At 47.8% G+C, this 25,497-nt stretch overlaps 1 protein-coding gene across 3 annotated transcripts in view; it reads right to left on the reverse strand.

Moving 5' to 3' along the window:
• NET1 (neuroepithelial cell transforming 1) overlaps positions 1 to 25,497 on the reverse strand; it is a 46,327-nt gene that overhangs the window by 5,456 nt on the left and 15,374 nt on the right. Inside the window, exons 1-5 of one of the 3 annotated variants that reach the window (XM_019292252.3) lie at positions 18,463 to 18,571; positions 18,002 to 18,068; positions 13,993 to 14,052; positions 929 to 1,036; positions 17 to 184 (exon numbers count right to left, since the gene is read on the reverse strand). In XM_019292252.3, the coding sequence (XP_019147797.1) occupies positions 17 to 184; positions 929 to 1,036; positions 13,993 to 14,052; positions 18,002 to 18,068; positions 18,463 to 18,536 (477 nt within the window). In that variant the 5' untranslated portion in view covers positions 18,537 to 18,571. Of the gene's footprint in view, positions 1 to 16; positions 185 to 928; positions 1,037 to 5,111; positions 5,254 to 13,992; positions 14,053 to 18,001; positions 18,069 to 18,462; positions 18,572 to 25,497 lie in introns of those variants that run through there. The other 2 variants (XM_039570656.1, XM_039570657.1) reach the window with 2 other exon arrangements.

Below are 25,497 nucleotides of genomic sequence, written 5' to 3' on the forward strand. Positions count from 1 at the left end.
TTTCATGGACAGCTACCTCCTGGCGCTTGATTTCTTTCGTGCTCAGGGATTCTTTCATGTTGACATCCAACATTTCAGACCAAAGGACACTGTTCCTTCTCTTGGGGGGAGTAGGAGCAGCAGATCTGCTGCAAGACTTCTGGGCACAGCCAGGGGATTTGCTGTCACTGCGAAGGGCAAATGACTGCAGGGATTTTAGAAAGAAAAATAAAAATATTAAAAACAAATGTGGAGAGCCAACATTTCAGAAGTATTACAGAATTATCCATCCCCCTCCCAATCCTTCATCCTCCTGGCTTGTCCACGCAGGAAAACACACCCAGACACTTTTCCTCAGATAAAGGAACACTTTAATCAAGCTGCTGAGAAAGGCCAGAGCTTGGCAAAGTTTTCCATGCCCCTCTCCCTGCTCTGATCCACTGGGGAGGAAGATGGGAAGGCAAAGCTTGGGTTTATTTCCAAGGTATGAGGAAGTAAATAAATGAGGATCATAATTCTCCCTATGAAGAGCTTAATCAGGAGCCACTTGAACTTTGCTCTGGTGTTCCGCAGAGTTCCTAAAAGCCAGATGTGGTCTTATCTGCAGGTGTGAGCACAGAGCTCCTTGGAAAACACTCCTGTGACAGTGCTGGGCAGCAAGGTCAGCTCGCATCATGCTGCAGCACACGTGTCCTGGGGCCTGGGACATTTTATCAGCTCTTTCTGTCTGTCTGAAGCAGTTTATTTTATTTACTGCTTAGCCTTGTTTTTCCACAGCAGTTTATACCTGTGAACTCCTGAGGCAGCACTTCTCATTCCCAAGGCCCAGGAAAGTTCACAGAGATTTTCAAGAGATGCCTCAAAATCCCATGGGGTGCCCCTTTTACCCCATCCAACCAATCCCTTCCCCAAATCTCCAGATCCGAGGAGCCAAAGGCTCTGTTTTTACCTGGATTGTCTGCCCAAAGCGCCGAACTGCCCCATTTCTGACAGGAGAGATCAGGTTTGCCAGGGAGGTGACTCGTGCTAAAGGCCGGACCCGTTTAGTGCTTGGCTCCTGCAAAGCAAAGCAGAGAACAGATTGTCCTGGCTCTGAAATTTCTCAGGCAGGTTTCAAAAGCACAAATCCACTTAAGGAGTGGCAAACGCAGCAAGGAGAGCGTTTGGAAGCAGCCATTCATCTTTAAAGGCTATAAATATTTGTCTGAACTTTAAGGCTGCAATTAAACCGCAGAGGTTTTGCCCAGTGTTAAAAGAGGTGAGAGAACATCAGTGAGAATTCAAAATAGGGCTCCAGCAGGGACTGTTATGCTTTGAACAGAAATAGATTAAAGTGTTCTCTGACACTCTGTGACAGCTAAAGATGGAGCTGGGATCTGCTTCTCCATTTTCTCATCTTTTCCTCTGGAGAAAGAATGTGTTTTTCCACTTTATTTTGGAGAGCAGAGCAGCAGTGGGAGCCCAGCACGGCCTCAGCAGCTCCTCTAACAAGCAGCAACCAACCACAAGCTGAACATTCCTGTGAGGGACAAGCACACAAGGAGCAGATAAAGCTTAAAACCTTCGGTTTACAAAGTTTCCTCCTCCTGCTGCACTTCCCCACCTCCTGCAATCGCTGTAATTTTTCTTACACCTTGTTTAGATTCGAAAGTTGGAGCTTCTGCTTTTCTCCACCACTAATCCCTGCCGGGAGCTCAAGTCTGTCCCGACCCAAACGCTGCCAAGAAAGAGGAAACGCCCCTGGAAGGCTCCTGCTGCTTCAGTTTTGAAAGTTCTGTTGGCAACTCGACGTGTTTGACATCAAAAATATTGTGTGGCGAGGGCTGGGCAGGAAAGGTGTGCACAGGGCTGGGAAGAGATGGCCTCGGAGTTAAGGCCTGGAAAAGGCTGGAGGATTGCCCTGGTGCTCCCAAACATCTGGCAGAGGGTTAGACATGACTCATCCTCATGAGACTGCTCAGCACGAAGCTCAGATCAGGAGGGGGAAGCAGCCTCCTTTTGGGTTCATCTCGGTTAAAATTGGTTAATTATTGAATTCCTACTCTTTCAAAAGGCAGAGACTGTGAAGGCTGCTGAGGACGAGCTCTGCGCTGTCTCCACCCCCAGCCCAGCTTGGTGGGCAAACCCTTTGCTCAAAAGTGACAAATGTTGAAAACAAAACCAGAAAAAAAAGGGGAACAGGAACACACGGAGCTGGATTCCAGTCATGAGGCTGAGGCAGCATAAAAGCTACGTATGTGCGAGATCCGATTTCAGCAACTCGACCCGAGGAGCGGCCCTGCCCACACGCGGCGTTGAGCAATAGAGGAGGAGGTGAGCTCACCCTGAGTTCAGCCTTCAAACTTGCAGGGGGGAACATGAAAAGAAACAATTTATGAGCCGTGCAGGAAGAAAAAAAACCTCTTGGCACAGCACAAAGCTGTGCTTGAAACGTTTGGGGAGTGTCAGAATTAGGAGGGTACCATAAAAATGGGGGAAAGCTGTACAAACGTCCTCGAATCACGGGATCCTCAGCTGGGTTTAAGTGGGACAGCAGGAACTTTTTCACTGAGCTCAAGACAGGGACAGTCAGGAAAAGGTTGGAAAGTTAGGCCAGGCTCAAAGACAACAAGGAAGCTTTAATTTATTGCAGATGTTTCTGAGTGGAAGAAAAGGGAGGTATTGACTTCTAGAAAGTCACGTATCAGTGCAGTAGGATAAAGGGACATGGGCCAAGAGGAGCTTAACAAAGTGCAGGACTGAGGCAGGGAAGATCCAGACACAAAGCCACCCACGGCTCTGGCAAGGCCAGGGATATAAATAGCCTGGAAAAGCAAAACGTGACACTGAAAATGAATAGCGAGAAACCTCAGGCCACGGCAAGGCTCGAACAGGTCACTGGTGAAGGGTCAGCGCTGCAGCTCTGCAGAGATCCAGTGTCAGGGCCGGAGCCCAGGGCCATGAGGGAATGTGGGAATGCCTTCCCTGCACATCTGTGCCCGCTTGAAGTGACACATGCACGTGCCCAAGGGCTGGCAGGAGGAATTCCTGAACTCAGCTTAGCAAAAGGCCGTTTTTCCTCTCTTAAAGGAGAAAAAAAAATTCCCACTTTGTGTCTGAGTGCTCCTCAGACATGGCTCGACTGCCAAAAAAAAAAAAAGCATCTGGTTCTTCTCCTGAGTGCTGTCGTTTGAAGCAGAGCAGGGAGGAGGAAAATAAAATCCCTGTGCTTGGAAGCTCCCCCTTTGCTGAGCTCTGTGTTCCAGCCCGGGGTCATGTACTCCCCTTCCAGCCCGGTGTAAGCCGAGACTCCGGGCAGTTCATACTGCGGATAACTCGGGCTCAGGAGGGTTTTTTTTAGCTCTGGACTTGCAAACAATGACTCTCCTGTCTCCACGCCGTCTTCCTTACAGGAGCCAGATTACAATAAAGTGTGGGAGGTTTCTGTAACAAGCCAGGGGTGTTACAGCACCCCCAGATAATTAAAACCCCAGCGGGGTCAACAGTTCCATCAGGAATTATTTTTTTTTCCAGAGGACTCTTTATTAAAAGTGAATTAATACATCACGAGCACAGCCACTAAAGCTGATTTTGTGCCAGGCGAGATTTCACACTCCTGGAATTCCTTCAAGTGTTTCTAAGTGCAGGTTAACTCATGAAAAGATTGCACCTTGCTCGAAAGAAAACCGGGCTTTACTTTTGAGCAAGCTTTTCTTGCAGCAGCAGCAGCAGCACGCCCACAACCTTTCTCCCGTGCTGGGTAATAATTAGTGGTTTTTACAAGGATCCCTCCTCACTCGAGTGCAATGTCCTCCACCGGCCCCACACCAGCACGCACGAACTCGGTGACCAATGGCAAAACCACGCGCGGCCAAACTTTTCCTACTGAGCCAATTCAGCAAAAAGGCGATTTTAGTCAGCAGCCTGAATAATTCCTGCCAGAAATCACCAGCACCTGACCACCTCGATGGAAGATTCACACACAAGGGGCTTGCTGAGTTTCAAGATGAACAATCAGACTTCGGCTCCACACTTCTCCCAAATCCAACAGCCCATTCCCGACTAAGGGACACCCACTGACAACTCCAGTGCCTCTTGAAGCGGCTCCGAGTGAGAAGTGTTGGCTCAGGCGATTAAGAATTAAGAGGCCATTTACTCCCCTCCCAGAGATCTGGTTTATGTTATTTCTCCCCCCAACATCTGGTTTCCCTTTTGCACAATGAGATTGCCCAAGTTTGGCTGTTGCAAATCCAGGATTTGCAGGGGTTGGTGACTCGGCGCTGAGCCCTCAAACCCCAGCGACGTCTGGAGACGCCTTGTTTTTTTTTTTAACTTTTCCACCTCATCTCGCCACTAATCTCGGCAATAAACCCAGCCCAAGGCAGCCGGGCCCTACCTGGCTGCTGAACTTTTGCTCCTGTCGCAGCAGGAGGCTTGGGAACACCTACCAGGAGCGCAATTATTGCCATCTGCATAACAACACGCGGTAAAAATAACAATACTTCAATAAAACAAACCAGCCCTCAAAAGCCCGACAAACCCCACGAGGGTTTTTTTTTTCGGTTCAAGCAGCAAACAAGCATCTAATTAGGAAAAATCCTGTCAGTGGAAAGAGCGCTGAGAGACATAGGCGATTTTTTAATGAAAACAGGAGAAGTTTTAATGAAAAACCACCTGGGAGAAGCGGGGTCAGGTGAAGCACCGAGACTGGTTTTGGCTCACTTTTTGGGGGCCATGAATATATATATATATATACACATATATAAATAAATACACACCCATATATATATAATGGATATATATGTATATAAAGAAGATATATACATATACATGAACTCATATATATAATTTTTTAATAGCTGGGTGAGGCGCCGAGATTGTTTCTGGCTGCCTGGTCCCACTCTTCGGGGGCTATGAACTTAAATATATTGCATATATTAAAAAAAAAAAAAGCATATAAAATATATGTATACATATATATGGACTTAAATATATATATATATAATTTATTTTAAATCGCTGGCTGCCCCGCGCTCTGCCCGGCTCGCCGCCTCCCCTCAGACGCGGAGAGCGGGAAGCTGAGGGGGCTGAGGGGATTCCCCCTCCCCACTCTCCCCTCAAATAAATCCCGGTTTTCCCCCTCTCCCGCTCACCTCCTGCTCCCTGAAGTGCTGGTTCTGCGCGTCGATGACCCGGATAGTCCTTTTGATGGGCAGCAGCCCGCCGAGCTCGTCGTGCGCCACCATGGCCGCAGGCGCCCCCGACCCTCCCTCAGCCCGCGCTCATCGCGCTCTGCGCCCGCCGCGCGCCGCACGCCCAACCTCACCGCAGGGGCGGGCCCAGCGCACAGACCCCGCCCCCTCCGTGCCAAGCCACGCCCCCGCGGGTGCCCGGGGCACTCCCGACCGTCCCGGAGCCCGAAATTCTTCCACACCTCTCCCAAAAAACCCTCTCCCAAAAAAACCTTCCTGCGCCTGTGCTCAGATCTGGCAGGCACATCTGGGCTCCTCAGGACAGGAGGGAGCTGGAGCTGCTGGAGCGGGGCCAGAGGAGGGGTGTGAGGATGGTTTAGGGCTGGAGCAGCTCCGTGCCCAGGAGAGGCTGAGGGAGCTGGGGCTGTTCGGCCCCGGGAGGGGACACGGCTGAGGGGGCCTCGCCCACGGTCCCGATGTCCAAAGGGAGGCTGCCAAAGGACGGAGCGGGCTCTGCTCCGGGGGTGGCACCAGAGGGACGGGCAGGGAACGATCCCAGGGAGCTCCCCCTGGACATGGGGCAGAACTTCTGCCCTGGGCAGTGCCCGAGCCCTGAGCAGAGACCAGAGAGGGGTGCAGTGTCCTCGCTGGGGATATTCCAGAGCCACCGGGACACTTCCCTGGGCCCTGTGCTCTGGGATGGCCCCGCTGGAGCAGGGAGTGGGACCAGGGGATTCCCTGGGATCCCTTCCAACCTCACCCATCCTGGGATCCTGTGAAAAACGGGACCTCCAAGAGACTCTGCTGCAAGGGAGGCAAGGGGGCTGTTCCCTCATACAAAGCAAATGTGTTTCTTTGGGTTTTTTTCCCCATTTTTAGTGTTTTTTCCTGGCACTTAACAGCGTGGTGGGACAAGCTCCTCCTCACGGCGGCTCTCACTGCCAACGCTGGAGCATATAACCTTTGCTGCTGCAAAATGTTTAAAAAAATAATAATTCTTGTCTAGACCTGTGCTTTTAAGTCTGCTCTGAGCTTTAAAGTTGTGCTGGCACAGCTCTGGTAGCCAGGGGCTGGGCTGAGCCTCTCCCCCTCTTCTCCCAGCAGAGCCTGTCCCGGCAGGCCCGGCTGGAGATGCAAAGGGTTTGGATTTTCTGTTTGTTTGTTCAAGTCCTTTTATTCCTGGCACTGCTACAGATCTCTGAAATAAAAGCTTTCCTGTGCTGGTAAAAATAAACGGAGTTGATTTGGCTGCTTACCTGTTCTAACCAAGCTGCTGCTTCGAGGAGATAAATTTGGGGTGGATTCCAGCTGTGGGACAGCGGAAGGTTTGCAAACAGCATTTTTTGGAATCATGAGGAGGAGGGGGAGAAGGAGGAAAGTCCTGCTGTCCCCTCCCCTGAATTTTTAATTTTTGGCTTTGTTTGCTTCTCTCAGCAAATCTGCACCCACTTAACCTCTGCCATGCAAGAGCAGAACATTGGGGATTCTCAGAAATTCAGGATACACTGAGTTTCTATCCGTTTGCTGAAAGGACAGACTGTGACTCTTTCAGACACAAAAATCCTTTCCTGGATTACTGAAATCCACTATTTTTAACACCAAAGTGACGCTGACTCTGGGGAGGAGCAGCCAAACCCTCCCCTGAGTCTCATTATTTTTTTTTTAGGGAGCATCAAACCCATTTCTCCTAAAATCCAAACTCTGAGCCTTGTTAAACTTGGCCGAAAGATTCAGGAGCACTGGGAGCTCATCTCTTCCCAAGGGGATGGAAAAAAGGCCAACTAAAAATAGGGGATGAACACCCAGGAGCTGTGAGGGGAGGCGTGAACAGTCACGCACACCAAGGTGCCACTGAAACGCTTCTGGCAGCACCAGGACGTGATGTCCCATGTCCCAGAGCTCCTCATGCTCCCGTCTGAGCTGTTTGGTGACGTGGGTGTTAAATTGTCCTCCTTCCCCAGCCCTCGGGGAAGGGCCCACGTGGTTCAGCCACAGGTGATCCCTGACTTTCTGGTGACACTTTGGGAGGTGATGAATTCGTGGTGATGCAAGGCCCAGGTGAGGTCATGGTGAGGAAACATCCCTGGCCTGATGGAACAGAGCTCCAGGGCTGCTGGCTCTGGGCCAGGCAAAGGGATTTTTGTCCTGGAAAATGCCCTTCCTTTGGAGAAAGGGGTGGGCAAGGCCTTAGAGCCACAAATTCCCTAAGGGCAGCAGTTCCCAGCTGGCCCAGTTTGGAATGGGATGGCTTCTGTGTGGCAGCTGTATCTGTACAGGTCATCAACGGCATTTGGGGAAAAATCCATTCTGAGTGCTGGAGATGAGCACCATAAACTCATCCCAAAGGATGGACATGAGCACCATAAATCCATCCCAAGGGATGGAGATGATCACCATAAACCCATCCCAGAGGATGGAGATGATCACCATAAACCCATCCCAGAGGATGGAGATGAGCACCGTAAATCCATCCTGAGTGGTGGAGACGATCACCATAAACCCATCCCAAGGGATGGGAATGATTGCCAAAAATCCATTCCAAGTGATGAAGATAACCACCAAAAATCCATCCTAAGTCGTGGAGATGATGGCCACAAATCCATCCTGAGTGATGGAGATAATGACCATAAACCCATCCCAAGGGATGGAATTATTGCAAAAACCCATCCCCAATGATGAAGATAAACACCATAAATCCATCCTGAGTGGTGGACATGATCATCATAAATCCACCCTGAGTAAAGGAGATGATCACCATAAATGCATCCCGAGTGGTAGAGAGGATCACCATAAACCCATCCCAAGGGCTGGAGATGAACTCACAGGGATGGCAATAAACCTGGAGAAGCCTGTAGCCAGCCAGGTTGGAATGTGACCATGGACAGGCACAGTGACCCTTTCCCAGGATCACGTCCTCGGGATGCCCTGTGTGGCCACGAAGCAGCTCCGGGCACGCTCCGATACCTCCACGTTCCTCACCTGCTCCACTTCTGCCATGGAACAGGGAATATCTTTAAGTTACTCAAGGTCATTTGGATGCAAACCCATCCCGAACAAGGCTGTGGAACGTGGGAACCCTCTGACAGAAGCCAAAATACGGGAAAAGGAAGGAGAATTGTGCCTTGGGCAGCAGGAGCAACACACCAGATTGAAGGATTTCCCTAGAAACCCTGCGCTGCAATTCCAGCTTCCCTCCAACTCAGCACGCATCCTTCTATCCAAGACATCTCCCTGTGCCTTCCCAGTGCTCCCTTCCCCCTCTGCCCTGCCTCCAACCTCTTCCCTGCCTTCCCTGCCCCTCCAGCCTCTCTGGAGCCTCAGGAACGCAGCTGGGCAGGCCATGGATACCAGACCAGTTCTTCTGCTCTCCTGCCAGGGGGCATCCATAGCATTCCTGCCCTGGATTCACATGGAGATTTTCACTTCCAGGAGCAAAATCCCTCAGTGGCTCCTATCCTGTTATCAAATCAGGGAGCAGGGAAGAGTTGGAGTGACAGGGAACCACCCAATCCTCGTTGTTTTCCTCTTATTTTTAGGCTGGGATTTCATTCCCACAGAGCTGTTTTCCTTGAATCCTGGGCAGCCTTGTACCTGTGACATTCCCTGCTCCTGGAAATTATTCCTGGAAGGGCTGCCACCAAATAAAACTCCTCCCTGGGGTATTGCCGTGCCATTTGGTTATTTCAGCCCCAACGCATCATCCAGTTAATTTTAGATTAACGAGAGATGAATCCCGAAGAAAACGCGCACCCAAATTCCCGTGTGCGATTCCAGGCTGATGGAAGTTTTCTGGGATAAAAACACTCACTTGTTGAGGTGACACCTGGCATCTGGCTCGTGCCAGGGGCTGCCAAGTGTGGTCGTGCAGGAATGTTGTCCCCAACAGCTGAAAATGTCCCCAGCACCTGTGTCCAGGGTGGACACACATGAGCTGATCCTGCCTTTTCTCTTGGAAAAACTCAAGGAAATGATGTGATGGAGCCACAGCAGCCATAAAAATCCCAGCAGGATTGGGATTTTCAGCCTATCATCAAATGGAGAATCCTTATGGCACCCTGGTCTGGCCATGCTACCAATCCCAAGCATTCCCAGGAAACTCTGGGATTGCTCCATTTGATCCCTAACCCTGCAGAGGGACAGGAACCAGGAATCAAAGAGCTCAGTTGTACCCCTGGCTGGGGAGGAGGAGATTTGAGCTGGGGCACTACAGAGCCTGCAGGCAGGAGGGTATTCCTCAGTGGGCAGCTTTCCCAGTTTTCCCAGATCCTGGGATGTGCCTGACATCTGGATTCAATTCCCTCAAAGCAAGGACCTGCCACGTTTTAATCCCGTCGGCGGCTGCAAGTCTCGGGGAGAACGAAAGCATCCAGTGCATCCCCATATTCCTTTCCATGCCCAGTTTGAAATCCCATTTCCTGGGCACTGCCATGCACCTAAAGCCGCACTTTCCCGCTATTTTTACTGGGATATATTTAGTGGAAGACGCAGAAGACTCGAGGACGGGATAAATAGGATTTTCCACTCCAGGCTTTTCCCATACATGTTCAGTGGGACCCCTACACGAGGTTGTTTACTGGCCATGAGCTGTGTTTAACATTCCACTCCTGGATATTTATATTCCAAGCCAAATTCAGAGCAGGATTCTGGAAAATGAGCAAAAGTAGGCGATGACCCAACCAGAGACCATTGGGGTCATCCCAAAACTTTAGGAGCCGCTCCGGAATCCAGCGTTTATTTGGGATGGTGACTATAATTAGCTGCCACTCAACTCCTTTAAACAGCCACAAAAAAATCAACTCTGATTTTCCTGAAATCCATCCTTGAACGTTTTGGAATTCTCTGGAGGAAAGGTAAAATCCACCTTTGAACATTTTGCAATGAGTTGCCTCGACCTTCCCTGCTCGGGGCAGAAAAGCAATTTCCATCTTATGAATATGAATGAGAGAGCAGCAAACATGGATCAGCCAATCCAGGGATATCATTAAACACAACATCTCTTTTTTTTTTCCAGGGATTAATGGAGCAAGAAGCTCCAGTCGAGTCCAGCTCCCGTGCCAAGGGTTGTTTGTTGGAGCTGATGCTGTTGGGATCAAAGTCTATTTTCAAACACAGATTTGTAACTTATGCACAGGCACGTTCCTGCAGGAATCAGACACGCCAAGAAAATTCCCATAAAAGTCCTTCGGGAAGAGGGAGGGAGGAGGGAAGAACTGGTTTGGTTGTTTCTTTAGAGCTTGGGGGGATGTTTGAGTAAGAGGAGATCTCTTCTTGGATTGTTTGGGAAGGATTTTTAGGCTGGGTTATCCCTGCCTGAAGCCAAGGTTTTTTGGGAGGAATGAGAAGGTTTTGGGGGAATGAGAAGGTTTTTGGGGGAAGGAGGAGGTTTTTGAGGGAAGGAGGAGGTTTTTGGGGGAAGGAGGAGGTTTTTGGGGGAAGGAGATGGTTTTTGGGAGGAATGAGAAGGTTTTTGGGAGGAATGAGAAGGTTTTTGGGGGAAGGAGGAGGTTTTTGGGGGAATGAGAAGGTTTTTGGGGGAAGGAGGAGGTTTTTGGGGGAAGGAGATGGTTTTTGGGAGGAATGAGAAGGTTTTTGGGGGAATGAGAAGGTTTTGGGGAGGAATGAAAAGGTTTTGGGGAGGAATGAGAAGGTTTTGGGGAGGAATGAGAAGGTTTTTGGGGGAAGGAGGAGGTTTTTGGGAGGAATGAGAAGGTTTTTGGGAGGAATGTGAAGGTTTTTGGGGGGAATGTGAAGGTTTTTGGGGAACGACAAGGTTTTGGAGGAATTAATAAGTTTTGGGGAGGAATGACAAGGTTTTGGGAGGAATGACAAGATTTTTGGGAGGATTCTGTCCATGGAATGACACTTCAAGTGGTCTGGAGTGGCAAGAATCCACACACAAGGATTTTCTCCCCCTCTCCTCTCCTTTTTCAAGCAATTTTTCACATGATAAATAAAATTAAATCAGTGTTTTCTGCCTTGCCTGCAGCTGTTGTCCCCATCAGCTTGATCCTCACATCCTTTTCCTTTTTCCCTGCTAGGGCATTGGGATGAGATGGATTTAAGGTCCCTTCCAACCCAAACCATTCCATGATTCTGCTGCCCAAACTTGGCCAACTCCAGGGCTGGTTTGGGCTGAAATCCCCCTCCCAAATGTGAGGGACACTTGGAGGAGACACAGCTTGGGGAGGGGGGGGTCAGAAAAAGGATCCTCGCTAAGACCTTGCAGGAATCCCTAAAGCCTTACAAGGACAACCCTGCAAGAGAAAACCTCATCCAGACGGATTTTTGCTCATTACTCAGCCTGGCTTCGTTTTGCCTCGGGTGAAATTGAGTCTCTCCCCGTCAGACACTGCCTGGTATTTATTTAGTTGCTAACAACCATCAGGATCCACACACACCCCTTCAAAAACACCCTCCTGCTTCCTCCCTGACTCAGCCACACCTCACACCGCCCTGGGGGCGATTTGGAATCGCCAACAGTCCCAAACTTAACCTGAAATGCAGAAATAATTGAGCTTTAAAGTAGGAAAACCTGAGATTCCTGTCCTGCGTTCCCATGTTTCTGTCTATAGTCAATTATCAATTACATCCTAGTACAGCTCCAGGCTTGATCCCAAGAGAAAATTCCTTATTTTCTCCCCAAAGAAGGCACAAGAGAAGAGGCTGAGGGGAAGGTTGGAACTTCCCACTCAGATTTTGGGAATGGTTGGAAGGTTTTAGGTTGCACCTCAAAGCAGAAGCCTCCAAGATCTGCTGGATCTGGTTGGGTTTTGAGTAAAAAAGCAAATAAATCAATCAAAATAAAGGCATGGATGATTTCCCTGGCCACTCCACCTCCCACATTCCCAGCGTATAGAATAATCTGGGTATGGCAGCTCTAAAAAGCATTAAAGGATTGCTGAAGCTTTTCAGAAGAACAGATCCCAATTAACTGAAAATCCAACGATCCCTTCCCCTCACCTTCATTTTAAAAGCATTTTGGGTAGGGTGGCAAATTTGGGATGAGTTTTATCAGCACAATTATGGCTGGGAAGGCTGTGAATGAATTCTTTTGGCAAAACTCTTCCACCATCACAAGTGGGAGGATAAAACATCAGCTCGTCAGCTGAGCTAAATCTGCTGGGGGAGAGACTGCGGAGCTGAAATCCCATTTTTTGCTGCAGAGTTAGAGAGAAAAACCCCGAAAAATCAGTTTATCTGGGGCTAAAAAAATCTATGGTCTGCTCAGAATATTATTGAATTATTGGGATTTTCTCCTGGGACTTTATTTCAGCTGGGATGAAGCCAAACTTTAGGTTTTGGGTTCATCCTGATTAAGCACAGACAGAGGAAAGAACAATTTGGACACAGCTCAATGAGGCTCACAAGTGCTGCTGATGGATTGGGAAGGCTGACAGGAATATTTGACCGCGGTGCTTTTGAAAGTTTAAAAAAACCTGGAGAGTTGGGATGAGAAAGCCTGGAAATCACAATTCCATCAGCACCATTCATGTATTTTAATAAAAAATTGGAGGCTGTTTGCTGGGTGTGCCTCAAAATCCCACGAGTCCAGCAGAGCCTGACCCCTTTTAAGGAACAAGTTGAAAAGTCGGGTGAAAGAAAAGCTGAACTTTAAGCCCAGGGATTTCCCTTTTTCCCTTGGAAGATTTCTGTTAGAATGACTGTTGATATTTTAGTTTCACGACTGCTTTGTGGGAGAAACCATAACTCAGGGAATTTTTTTCTCCACATGAAAAGGTTGTCCAATTAAAAAAAAATAAAGAAAATAAGAAAATCCTCTTCCCTGAGGACAGATTTTCTTGTCTGAACATTCCCATCTGAACCCAGAATTCCCTCAGGAACAAAACAATCCTAGAAAAAAAACCAGGTTCAGAGGGTTTTTGGGAGGAATGAGAAGGTTTTTGGGGAGGAATGAGAAGGTTTTGGGGAGGAATGAGAAGGTTTTTGGGGGAATGAGAAGGTTTTTGGGGGAATGAGAAGGTTTTTGGGAGGAAAAAAAACAGGTTCAGAGGGTCACTGCCTGTTTTTTGCTCTCCTCCCATCCTGGAATTTCAGGGATGGTCCGACCTGGAACAGATCCAGGCTGGAGAGGTCAAATTCCAGTTTTGGCCTGGGCACCCATGGAAAGCATCCAGCAATGCCAGGTGAAGGGGAGGCTGATGAATAATTCATAAATGCAAATGAGGTGACATCAAGCAGGATGCTCTGGTCATGAGGTCACACAGGAAATACCCCACTAGCAAATTGCTTTTAATCTCAGTCTAATAAACCTTAAACCCCACTTAGTTAAGCCTCAACTAAAGAGGTGTTACACAGGAAAACTCCTTTTTCTCTTCCTTCCCCTCTCCAGAGAAGGGAGCTCAGGCCAGGCGAACAGCAGGAAGGAGTTTCTCCTTCAGAAAAGCAGGAAAAGCTTCACCTCAGCTCTGTAAATCCCTTTAATCCCCAGCTTTAAGGACAGTTTCCCACCCAGCCAGTCCAGCTCGTTCTCACCCCCACCCAGGGCACTGAAATCAAACAAAAACAACATTTGAAGAGGCTTTGCACACTTTGGCTTCCTGGCCCTTGGAAACGCTGGTTTTGGGGAGTAAAGCACATTTATTTCACACACCATCCAGGAATTGCAATTGTGAGGATTGAGGCAGGAGCAGCAGCGGTGTCAGAGCAGGGCTCAGCCCACCCCAGAGGTGTTTGTGAGAGCAAACACAGCTGGGCACGGCCCCGAGCAGCTGCTGCAACGCAAACACAGCCAAACAAATCCAGCGTTTGCCAGCCGCCGGCAGAAATTGCCAAAGGAGGGGATTACACAACGCAGGGGATGCTGTAAAGTGATTTTCAGTACCTTAAAGTCGAGGCTGTTCAGGCTGACGACGTCATCGTCCTTCTCTCGGCGCTTCCTCTTCTGCGAGAAATGAAAGACAAGGATGGGTTTGGGCTCAGAAATTCAACTTTGAAAGGAAGCAATGTGGAGATATTTCCTTTCTTTACAGCCCCGGCTAAGGGCGAGAACTCAAAAGTGAAAAGTTCAAGGCAAATGCAAAGTGGGTTTTGTTATTTAAGGAAGTTTTTCACCTGATGGATACCTGGCAATTAAATTATTTGTCTGGAAGTTTCTTTCCCTGCACTCCCGTAATTGTGGTTGGGAATTAAATCTTAGGGAGGAAGTGGCAGCAGGGACCACTGGGAAACGATTTGGGATTCATTTAAGGTCATAAAAATCACGGGATAATTTGGATTGAAAGGGATTTTCAAGCTCATCCAGTTCCAACCTCAGCACCTCCCACTATTCCAGGCTGCTCCAAGCCCTGTCCAGCCTGGCCTTGGACACTTCCAGGGATCCAGAAATTCCTGGATTTTGTTTTTAATTTTTTTTTTTTGATTTAGGAGGTCCCTGCCTGTGTGTGAGGGCTTTGGGATCACCCATTCCTTTGGGCATGGCCGTAGCCGCAGAATTCCTGCTGGGAATGCAAGGGGCTAAAAAAACGAGGCTTTTTGTGGGAGAAAGATGAAGTTTTTGGCTTGGGAATTCTCAGCTCTTTTCCCTTCCCAAGGAGAGCACGAGTGGAATCATGATCAAAGATCTTTCCCACTATTTCTGCAATATCTGCAATATTCTGGAATATTCTTTTATCATCATCCCGATGATGGAAAACCAGTTGTGGCCTCATCCTGGCCAGCCTGAAGCTGGAAAATCCACGGCTCACGAGTCACTCGTGGAACAAGGAGCGGATTTTTATCTCGAGTTGGACCCTTTTCCCTTTCCCAACGAGTCAACTTCATCCTCTCCATAAGGAAAAAAGAAATCATTTTGGATTTTTATCTCGGTCCCCACGTTATCAATTCGAGTCCAGACACGGATGGAGGTGAGAGGAGGAGCAGCCTCCCCCTGCAGCTGCAGACTCTGAAGTTCAAGTTTCAATTCTGGTGCCCTCCCACTGCAGCACTTTGGCCTCTTGGCAGGAGCAAAGGTGCAATTCCTGTTTTCTGAGCATTTAAAAAAGTGTTCAAGCACTGAAAGAGGCTTTTAGTGATGACAGAGCTCTGTTGGAGCTGCAATTTGGAAGTTATTCGAATAAAAATATTCATTAAAATTCGTTTTAAATGTTTTAAACCAGCCCAGTTTCCACATTCCTTTGAGAGTTTGCTGCTGCTGAGCTGCTTTGGAGGACCCTCAAACCCCCTTTTTGTGTTTAATTCTCCTTTTTTAGGGGGTTTTTAGGCTTTTACTTTTTTTTTCCTGTCCACACCATGCTATTATTTAATAATAAATATTATATTTTTGTGTTTAATTCTCCTTTTTTAGGGGGTTTTCAGGCTTTAACTCTTTTATTTTGCCTGTTCACACCATGCTATTAGTTAATATTAAATACTAAATTTTTGTGTTTATTTCTCCTTTTTTAGAGGGTTTTTAGGCTATAATTTTTTTTTGCCTGTCCACACCATGCTCTTAGTTAATATTAAATATTAAATAAGATTTAATTCTTGAAATGGTGCTGTTTAACAGAAGTTCATTTACTAATCCCTGATATTTTGGGGTTTTTTTTTTCAGTTTGGGTGCTGTGTTTTTTTCCTCAGCTCCAAGTGGATCCAGGGATAAAGTTCATTCACTAATCCCTGATATTTTGGAGGTGGTTTTTTTTTTGCAGTTTGGGTGCTGTGGTTTTTTCCTAAGTGGATTCAAGCAGAAAATTCCTCAACGATTTCAGTTTCTCTGGGTTTTTTTCTGAGTTTGCAAGGATGAGATCCCAGCTCTGGCACGTGAATCCCTTCCCTGCCGGATTTGCTAAAGCAGAGAGGAAAAAATTCCCACATCAGACCCTTATTTCCCGTATTTCTGACTCTGTCCTTTTCCAACAGAACCTCTGGGAGCCTGGAGGACAAAAGCAATCGCAGCCCTTTGTTTTTCCTTAGCATCAGTGAAATATCCAGGCTTGGCTTTTTATGCTCTGGCCACACCTTTCCAGGTGATTTTTCCCAGATGGAAAACGAGGATTTCAGGAATTCTTTAAGAGAAGAAAAGCTGCAATAGAGACACTCCCACCCCTTTTTGGGATTTATTGGTTCCTTATGGGGTGGAGGATTTGAGGTCTTTACCATAAAGCTCCAGCCCAAACCCAGACACAAAGGGGAGGCCAAACCCGTTGTTTTCCAGCTGGCGAGACTCGGAATTCCATTGGCTGCATCCCCATTTCCTTCGCCCAATTTAGTTCTGGACGAAATCTTAGACATTGCACTCCAGAGCCAGCTGGGTCATTCCTGGGCTGTGCCAGATTCCAGGGAAAACGCCTCAAATCCAGAGGTTTGGAGCCACGGGATGGAAAAGCAACTGAAAAGTGCTGCTTGCTCTCATTGCTGTAATGATCCCGCTCATTCCCCTTCTCCCAGCCCCCAAATCGTGGGGAAAAAATTCCTTTTCCCAAAGTTATTCAAGTGGAAAAACCTTCAGGTCCAATTTAAGGGTTTTGTGGAGCAGAATTTTAAATAAAAATGTTGCTCAGGAGGGGAAATGTAAAATATTTTGGGATTTTATTTTGAGCAGGGCTGCTCATGGCATTTAAGGATTCCAAGGGAAGCTCCAGGAATGTTTTTGGAAGGATGGATTTGGGTTTTAATTGGAAAACAAGTCCAGTGTTTTTCTCTCCTCCTTTTTTTTTTTTTTGCCTCAATCCAGGATATTTTGGTTTTGAGGGATCAGCCTGGTTTTTGGTGCTTTTTTGCCCACCTGGAGTCAGAAACCCCGATGTGGTTTTAGGATCATTAAATCCACCAAAGCTCCAGTGCCTGTTTCCCAGAAATAAATCCTCAAAAATGAAAGGGAATGAAGGAAAACATTCCATGAGGAATTTTGCTTCCAGTCAGAGCAAGTTTAAACCCAAACTGAATTAGATTTTTCTCAGAATTATGTAGAACAAGCACTGGTCATTCCCTTAAATTCCATCCCACTTTGGAGGGCATGGAAAAGCCTGGCTTAGTCTGACTTTTCCCAAGGCCAGGATTTTTTTTTCCAACCTTTTGGCCAAACAGCTGCACAAACTCTGGCATGAAAAGAGGATTTTTGGGACTGGCAGAGGAATATTTGGTGGTTTTAGGGCAAAAAAACACCCCCTTTTAATTTGTGTTGTTGGAGCACAGAATTTTCAGATTTGAAGAAATCTCATTTTTAAGGCTTTGTAATATTTCCAAAGCTGGGTTTAAAGGAGTTAAAAGTTTCCAAAATTCAGCAAAACTCAAATTTACAAGGGATTGTGCTTTTGGTTGTGCTGGCAGCTGGATCAGCTCCTCCCAAAATTCCAGGGGTTGGGTTTGGGAAGGGAAATCTTCCAGGTTTGCTGACTGAGGATGGGATCACCACATCCAAGGGCAGCAACGAGCTTTAGGATGGGACAGGATCTGGAATTCCTTAAAACCCTCAGTGCTTCAAGGACAGACTTCCTAAAGCACCAATTCCAAAGGGAAACCTTTCCCTACCTGCTCTAGGGCTTGGGATAACAAAGGATGGAAAAACCAGAGTACAAGGCCTACAGCAAGAAACCCAAAAATTTGCTCTGAGGAGCTTCTCCACACCAATAAAATACAGATTTTTTTTTTTTTTTCCCATTTAAGGAATTAAAAAAAAAACCCCTCATTTTATTTCCACACCTTGCCAGGGCTAAAACATGTCAGAAAATAGGGAATTTAGCAAGGAAAACACAGTGTCCAGAACCTCCTGCCTTCCTTAATCCCTGGGTGCAAGAAGCAGCCTCTGGATGAGCTCAGGAGCCTGGGAAGCTCAGGAATTCCACAGAGGAATGTGTTGATTTTCCCAGGAACCTTCACCTGGGAATTCCTGCTTTTCCAGCTGTTTCACTCACCAGGGTGAAATCCCAGTGTGGGCCTGGAGTCAGGAATGTGAAGGAGCTGCCCCGTCTCAGAGGGTACCTGTGAGCAGAAAAAAAAATTAATAGCATTAATTAATTAATTAATTAAATAGTTCCTAGGCTGCTGCAGCATTGAGAAATTCCATGTTTTCCACTGGATCAAACACCAGCAGCTCCCAGCACAGCAAAAACAAGGAATGGGGGAGTTTTTGGGAAGGAGGAAGCCAAAGGATTGCCAGCGTTCCCCAGCAAAATTTGGTATTTTGGATTCAAAATCCTGATTTTCTGCAATATAAAGAGGCTCTGAGCAAAAACTTCCCACTGGGAATTGCAGGCTGCTCTTTTCGATGATCCCAAAAGCTCCAAAAAAGAAGGAAAGAACAGCAATAATACAAAGTAATCATAATTTACAGCCAGGTTAACGAAGGTGGAGTGAAAGGAGGCAACAACAGCACCTTTGACAAGGCAGCCTTGGAGCTTCCCATGAAATTCCAGCCAGGAATTGAGCTGGGGGCTTTCCTGGAGTCATTCCCTACCCAAGGAAGTTGAAGGACGCACAAAGGGCCGTTTGTAATCCCAGCTTTGAACAGGGCTGAGCCCGAGCGGAGCCGTTCTTTGAACCAGCCCCACTTGAGCAAACAAATTCCACTTCCAACTTTCACTGTCTGCTGGCTTTCAGGAATTTTTCCAGCCATAATTTTTTTTTACAGCTTATTCCAGCTGTAAAATGGAGCAGTTTTTGTCTCTTGTTGAGTTTCTGGATGTGGATTTTTCATCCCAAATGGGCCAAATAATATTTTCCACTGTTTTTTTTTTTTTTTTTTTTTGGGGGGGGGGTGGGGGGAGATTCCCTCTTTGCTGTCTGGGATCTCCTTCATCCTGAGATCCCACAGGATTATCAAGAATTTGGGAATAACAGAGGGCTGCAAATCCTTTGGATTTCAGGGATTTGCTCAGGCATTCCTGCAAATTCACCTCACGGGGTGTTCAGTGTCAGCTTCTCCCTGTGGGAAGAGAAATCCCATTTGTCTGGAAAAGGCTTGGGCAGGGTGGGGAAGTCTGGATCGGGATTTGGCAAATCTAAATCCAGCACCCAGAAAATCCTTTCTGTACAACACAGAACGAGAGAAATATCGTGTGAAGGAATAAAAAAATGCTCTTGGTGACGAGGTGAATGTTCAACGTGGCAGCTGAGGCCTGTCCCAGTGAGTTTGGCTGCACTTTTCCTCCAGAATTCCATGGTTTTGCTGCTCCTTTGCTTTTCATCCGCCTGTTAACACCCAGGATGCGATTTTGCTTCAAATTCAACGTTGAGAAGAAATCTAAAGAAGCTGAGCTGGTTCTGTGCTCATCCCTCTGGGAAGGATCAGTGTCCAGGCAGGTTTTTTGGGATGAATCGAAACTCCTGTGGCACCTGGAACCAAAATGCCAAGATTTCTACTCGCTTCATTCCCAAATTATGGGGAAGGAATGTGTCTGATCCATGTAAAAAACTGAAGCAAAAGGACCATAAGCACAAATTCCAGCTTAGTTAAAACCAGAGGAAGCTTTTCCTTGGATCACACGACCTCCAGGTACTTTGGGATCAGCCTTTGGACACCATCCCTGCGGCTGTGACGCTGCTCCAGAAAGGGAAGTGGCATTTCCAAGAGCTGCATTCCACAGAAACTTCTGGAAGGGAACATTCTGCGGGATTTAGAAGAGTACATTCTGCTCAGGAAGAAAATCTGGGAATAGGATTTCTTTGGAATTTAAAATAGAGCCATTTTTTTTCCTCAGGAGAATGAAAAATCCCAACGTTTCACCTGAGGAAATTTAGGCGTTTGATTAAATCTTCCTTGATTAGAGATGGAAAGATAAAGAGAATTAATGGTCTGCCAGCTGTGCCATGCACAGCTCCAAAGGCAGAAGGGATGGAGCCTCAGACTCTCAGGAAGGAAGGAATTTGAATTCTGGGATGAAGAATATCCCAGGAATCTTCATTTCCAACCCCAGCAGCAACCAAATCGTGGCCTGGAAGCCCCAGGAGGCTGGAAAACCATTCAAAGAAGCTCCCAATCATCAATATCAGGATGATACAGCCACTATTCTTCCATGAAAAAAAAATGACCATGAGAGGAATTAATCTGGGAACTTCATCATTTTTAGTTGGAGGGAGGAGGTGTCTGATGGGATTAAGGTTCAAAAATCCCCACAGTTCTTCCAGTCGTCCACATGAGCTGGAGAGAAATTCCTCCATCTCAAACTCCAGCACCTGAACGTTGTCCCTTGGTCACTCAGCTGAGGAGGAAATGCAGTTAATCCTTCCCAGAAAAGGTGTGGAATATTGGAATACTGGAATTTAAAAGTTCCCTTCAGTCCTCAAACCCCAAACCCCGATTTTCTGATACACCTGAGCCTGTCCAGGCAGAGGATTCTGTTCCAGAGCAGCTGCTCCTTCCTCCTCCTCATTTAGGAGGCGCCGGAATGATCAGAGGGATGGGGCAGCTCTGCTGGGAGGAAAGGCTGGAGAATTGGGAATGTTCAGCCTGGAGAAGCTTTAGGGTGACCTAACTGTGGCCTTCCAGGGGGAAGGGAGCTAAAAAAAGATGGAGAGGGACTTTGGACAAGGCATGGAGGGACAGACTGGAGCCCCTCTGCTCTGGAGCCAGGCTGGGAGAGCTGGGAATGTTCCCCTGGAGAAGGGAAGGATCCAGGGAGAGCTGAGAGCCCCTTGCAGGGCCTAAAGGGGCTCCAGGAGAGCTGCAGAGGGACTGGGGCCAAGGCATGGAGGGACAGGAGGCAGGGAATGGCTTCCCAGTGCCAGAGGGCAGGGCTGGATGGGAGATTGGGAATTGGGAATTGCTGACTGGGAGGGTGGGCAGGGGCTGGAATGGAATTCCCAGAGCAGCTGTGGCTGCCCCTGGATCCCTGGCAGTGCCCAAGGCCAGGCTGGATGGGGCTTGGAGCAGCCTGGGACAGTGGGAGGTGTCCCTGCCCGTGGCAGGAACTGGATGATCCTTAGGGTCCCTTCCCACCCAACCATTGCATGATTCCATGATTTTCTCTTCAATAGTTTAATTAGAGAAGTCAAATGAGAAGAGAGCGAAGCAGAAATGATGATGATGATGATGATGCTGATGCTGATGCTGCTGCTGAAGCCCCATTCCAGCGCTGAGCACCAGGTGAGTGGCACCAGGCCTGAGTTGGTTTTCTCTCTGGCCCTTCCGAAGCCCAACTGAGTCACCTGCCCGATCCCACGTGGATTCTGTGCTCAGGGGTGACTCAGGATTGCTCAGGGGGCATCCCTTGCACAGCTCTGAAGCCAGTCCAGGTGAGTTAAAGGTCATGGAGGACCTGGAACGATCCTGGAAGTTTTCCCTGCACAAATCAACGTGAGGAGAAGCAGAGCTGAGCAGTGCTCAAAACACTCTGTGATGGATTGGAACCCAGAGTGGCCTGGCTGAAATATTTTAGGATCTGAAGGGAGCAAAATAAAGTGTCCAGCTGGTGCCAGCAGCTGGCTGGAGTTAATGGCTCTGTTTACTGGGAAGCTGCTCCAGGAGCCCTGCTGTCGCTGTCACCTGAACAGGCTCAGGTTGTCGGGTCACTTCCTTGGAAAAGCTCCGTGAAGAGTCTGCAGCCGAATTTCTGTGTTTGAGGCGGGATGAGCAGACAGACTCTCTCCTTCTCTCAGCAGGCTCAGGAGGAGCAGAAAGTGTTAATTAGGGCAGGCTGATTCATATCCCAGAGGGATTCAGAAGTTCAGGGTTACGAAGGGCAATGACGGGAAGGCACAAAAATAAGTTTGGAGATGTAAAACACTGCGGCAAAAACAAATCCCTCCAAACTCGGGGCAGGGAAGGGCAACCTTGGTGAGCCTGGACAGAAAAGAACAAACATTTCTGTTTTGGTGCCCTCTGTTTGCTTCAAGAAATGAATGTTCCAGGCTTTTTACCAGCAAATAATGTCACTGCCAAGAGTAAATCTTTCCAGAGGTTGCCACGCTGATGATCCGTAGGGAATATTTTTAACCTCAAAAGAGAGAATTCCAGTTGGATTTTCAAGTTCCAGGCTTAGAAAAGCAGCTCCTAATGCTGAGAGAGAAGCCCTGAACACAAAACCTGTTTGGCAACATAGCAAAGGAGGAGATGTGGCCCCAATAATCTTAATAGAGGAAGTTTGGGTAATTAATAGATAAGGAATCGATAAAGGCGAGCGGGCAGCTCGATTGTTTCGCTTTGAAAGCAGAGTAGGAAACGGTCATTGTTCCCCACCTTCCTTGAATAAACAGCAGGATCCTCTTGCCAGGATCCTATGGAAGCACTCACAGCACTCAGCACTTGGCCAAATTTGTCCTGGGAATTTCGCTTCGAGAGGTTGATGATTTACCTCGGAGCTGCACACGCTGTGGAGTTCAACAGTGCTGCAAAAACACCCCTAAATCTTAAAGCTATTTGTCAAAAAAACAGCAAATCTTTTTGTCAAGGATGACATTGCTCTTTATCTTCTCATCGCTTGTCTTCACCAGATAAAGGTGGGGGTTTTTGTACGTTGATTTTTGCTGTTTTGTTTTAAAAAAGGAGGGGGGGAAAAAAGCCATAAATGAGATTTTGGGGACAGCAAGAATCCTAAAGAACCCACAAAGGGCGTGCTAGAGGAGCTCCCATTAGTCAGAGGGTGAAGCACAGCAGAGCTTCACTCAGCAGCTCTGAGCAAATTCCCACTAATGTCGTTTTTCTCCCTTTTTCCTGTAAATCAGCACTGCCCAGTCAGCATCATTCGACAGCCTGCCCCCCTTTTTTTTTTCTTCCTTATTTTTGATGATTTCTCCAGGAAACTGCAGAAACGCTTTGATCTGGCAGGACTCTGAGCTTTCTGAAAGTTCCAAAATACATTCTTCAGGCTGGGCAGCAATTTTGTGTTTCCGTCCCCTCTGACTTCCAACCTCCTTTTATTTTTTAAAATCTTTTTTGGTGATTTCAGAGCAAACTGTTCGTAAATATCAACCAGTTTTAGGATGGTGAACAGAGCAGGAATAGATTAAAATTTGGGGTTTTTTCCCCAAACAATCAGGCTGCACGGGTGAATCCTGCTTGGAATGACAAGAACAGGAAAGCTCCACAAAGAGTCTTTTGAATTTTAATTTAAAGCTTTTCTGCAGGGGGAGCTTAAAAAAAAAAAAAAAAAAGATTTTCAACTTGTTAGAGTTGATATTTCCACTCCACCAATATCCAGAGGCTTTGGAAGAGGCCTCCCAAGCACTGTGCAAACAAAGCCTGACTCAGGGCACTTAGGCTGGGCTTGTCACGGTTCCTTATCTTGAAAAGCTCCAGGGGAAAAGTTTTGCTTGAAGAAATCTCTATTGACAGACATTTGAAATATAGAAAAGCAAGAGCGAAGAACTCAATATTTCAATGGCTCCCAGGAAAGTGGTGTTGGTGAACCCAGGCTGGAGTTCAAGCTCCCAAAAGGAAGCGGGATCCTTCCAGCCTTAATTCTATTGGGAGCACAGGAATGCCGGGTGGCTCCCTGGAAATCTGGTTTGAAAACTGCAATAATAACTTGCAGGGTAATTCCAATCTAGGAATTCCAGCAGGCTCAGCTTTCCAACAGCCAAGCCATGGAAAACCAGGGAGTTAAAGAGGGAAACGCTTCCAAGCAGGAATGGGATTGAGCAGCGCTCCCAGGGAGCTGAGAACTGCCTGTACCTTTCTGGAATTGCCATTATTTTGTTCTTTTCTCTTGGAACAAGCTCTGCCTCTCAAAGGAAGTGCCTTCAGACACTCTGGGCAGGTTGGAATTCGAGAGAGAACATTGGATTTGTGTTTAGTTTTATGGGATTCAGCACAGACTGGCCAGGAAGAGCGATTTTCCATGGCAGGAGTGTTTGCTCTTGGCAGCGATTGGAATATCCCAGCTCTCGGTCTGAAGCAGCAATCACTGAGCTCGAGATAAGCCCCAAGGAGATTAACCAGGCACTGATATCCCTGAATAATCACCCTCCTGACCTCCCCACTAACGGGCTCTCCACTGCCAGCACAGCAGCGCTTCCAGCTGAGGATTCAGGGATATCTTCCCACCACACACTTCCCTTCTGATCCCAATGTTTTCCTCCCAGTTGCCTTCACACTTCCCTCCCCACTGTACTCCAAGTAAATCCAAAGCTCCCTGTTAAGCTTGACAGGCAGAGCTTTCCAAAGGGGAAAAAGATCTTTTCAGTAGGACACTCAAGGCTCCTCTTTCCCCTCGTCTCAATCCCTTTCCACCTGCTCAGATTATTCCAATGTTTGTGCTTCAGCTGATGCAGAGCAGCTCAGCAGTGACATGAACCAGGTAACAAAGGTCCTTTGTGGGATTATTTGTCCAAGGGCTATTCCAGGGAACTAATTTATGGCCCAGCTCTGCAAACATTGGCACTAGCAGCATGATGTGAACCTGAGCTGGGGAATCTGGGATAGGTCTGCAGCTGCACAGCCCATCTGTAACTGCCATTGTGCACCAGAAATATCCCAGAAATCTCGGGCTCCTGAGAAAAGCCAGAAATCCTGGAGGCCTGGAGCAGTCCATGAATCCATGGCCAAGCTGAAGGACGGAAGCATCACTGGGCAGGAGATGTTGGAAGGACCTTAAAGATCACCCAGTGCCACTCCCTGCCATGGGCAGGGACATTTTCACTATCCCAGCTTGCTCCAAGCCCTGTCCAACCTGGCCTTGGACACTTTCCAGGGATTCTGGGGCAGCCACAACCTCTGTTCCAGGGTCTCACCACCCTCATGGTGAAGAATTCCTTCCTAATACTTAACCTAAATTTCCCCTTTAATTAGCACCCCTCACTCCTTGTCCCATCACTACAGCCCTGAACCTCCTTGTGTCTCAGAGCATCCCCAGCTCTTCCCTCAGCAAACATCTGCCTCCATCCATGCTTTGCTTTGGAATATGGCAGGAATAAACTCTCCTCCCCACACAGGCAGGGCTGTACAAAGACAACTGCATCCCCAAGCAGGTAAGAGAGGCTGATGGCAAGAATCCATCACTGGAAAGATGAAAACTTTCTCCTTGAATAAGAGAAAAATGAAAGCTGCTGACAGGAGGAGACATCATCTGCTCCATGAGTAAGCACATTCCGTGGAGCTGCCCACTCCCAGGAGCTATTTGTGCTCTCCTTTCCAGGGCTGTGATGCAAACACTGAGGAGGAGGAGGAGGAGGAGGAGGAGGAGGAGGGGGCTGAGGAAGAAGCACTGCAGCTGCTGACAAAATATTTTGCTGCTCAGCAGCCACGCGAGGGCCGGCCCTGCTGCAGGAGCAGCCCTGGCACAGGAGATGCTGAGCCCAGGATGCCCCCCCAGCTCCCAAAGCACAAATTTGGGTGCACCAGGCCCTTGTCAATCAGCCCTGAACAAGGAGCTTGGGGATAATCCCCATCATTAAACCCCAGCACCAGAAATAAAACCCCACGGACATCACCACATGCCAAACCTCAGCTCCCCTTTTCCAGCGTGTGGCCAGG

This window comes from Corvus cornix, chromosome 1A (assembly GCF_000738735.6).
Source record: "Corvus cornix cornix isolate S_Up_H32 chromosome 1A, ASM73873v5, whole genome shotgun sequence".
NCBI classification, from domain to species: Eukaryota; Metazoa; Chordata; class Aves; order Passeriformes; family Corvidae; genus Corvus; species Corvus cornix.